The sequence below is a fragment of the Penaeus monodon genome, chromosome 28 (assembly GCF_015228065.2).
Source record: "Penaeus monodon isolate SGIC_2016 chromosome 28, NSTDA_Pmon_1, whole genome shotgun sequence".
In the NCBI taxonomy this organism is placed as follows: Eukaryota; Metazoa; Arthropoda; class Malacostraca; order Decapoda; family Penaeidae; genus Penaeus; species Penaeus monodon.
In genome coordinates, this window is record NC_051413.1 from 15,652,573 (window position 1) to 15,653,114 (window position 542).

At 34.3% G+C, this 542-nt stretch overlaps 1 protein-coding gene across 1 annotated transcript in view; it reads right to left on the bottom strand.

The window, feature by feature from the left end:
* Positions 1 to 542, bottom strand: part of LOC119591378 (glycine--tRNA ligase-like) — a gene marked incomplete at its 3' end in the record, with an annotated part of 23,493 nt that overhangs the window by 17,948 nt on the left and 5,003 nt on the right. Inside the window, 2 exon segments of the mRNA XM_037940119.1 lie at positions 142 to 265; positions 418 to 504. Coding sequence (XP_037796047.1) covers positions 142 to 265; positions 418 to 504 — 211 coding nt within the window.

Consider the following 542-nt stretch of genomic DNA (forward strand, 5'->3'; position numbering starts at 1 on the left):
CCTTGAGTTACAAACCCTAAATTACCTAAACCAGTTTTAATTAAATTAGATGGAACAAGACTTACTTCATTAATTTATACACCACATATTTGAATATTTATTAATCCTTGTGGTTCTAAACAAAACATGTGATGAACTCACCAGTAATTCCACCATAAATGGCAAAGGAATTATCATAGAAGAAACGCCGTTTGATAAGGTCGTTCATCTTGGCACGATCAAAGGTATCGGGTGGACTCAGCTTAAGTATTGTGTCCTCCAGCTCCTATTTTCAATCAAAAGAATAAACAATTTGTAAGTGTCAACCTGAAGATGAGTATAACATCTTGACAAATAAATGGATGCTCTCTATACCCTTTACCTATGTTCATAATTCTGTTAATAATCACTTACAGGATATGCAAGATAAGATATTACCTTCTTTCTGGCTTTCAGCTCCAGAACCTCACGTTTAATATCAATCTCAGTTGCTCCATCTGCTTTCAACTTCCTTACAAGGTCACCCTGAAATTGAAGACATTATGAAACTTTTCAGATATGAA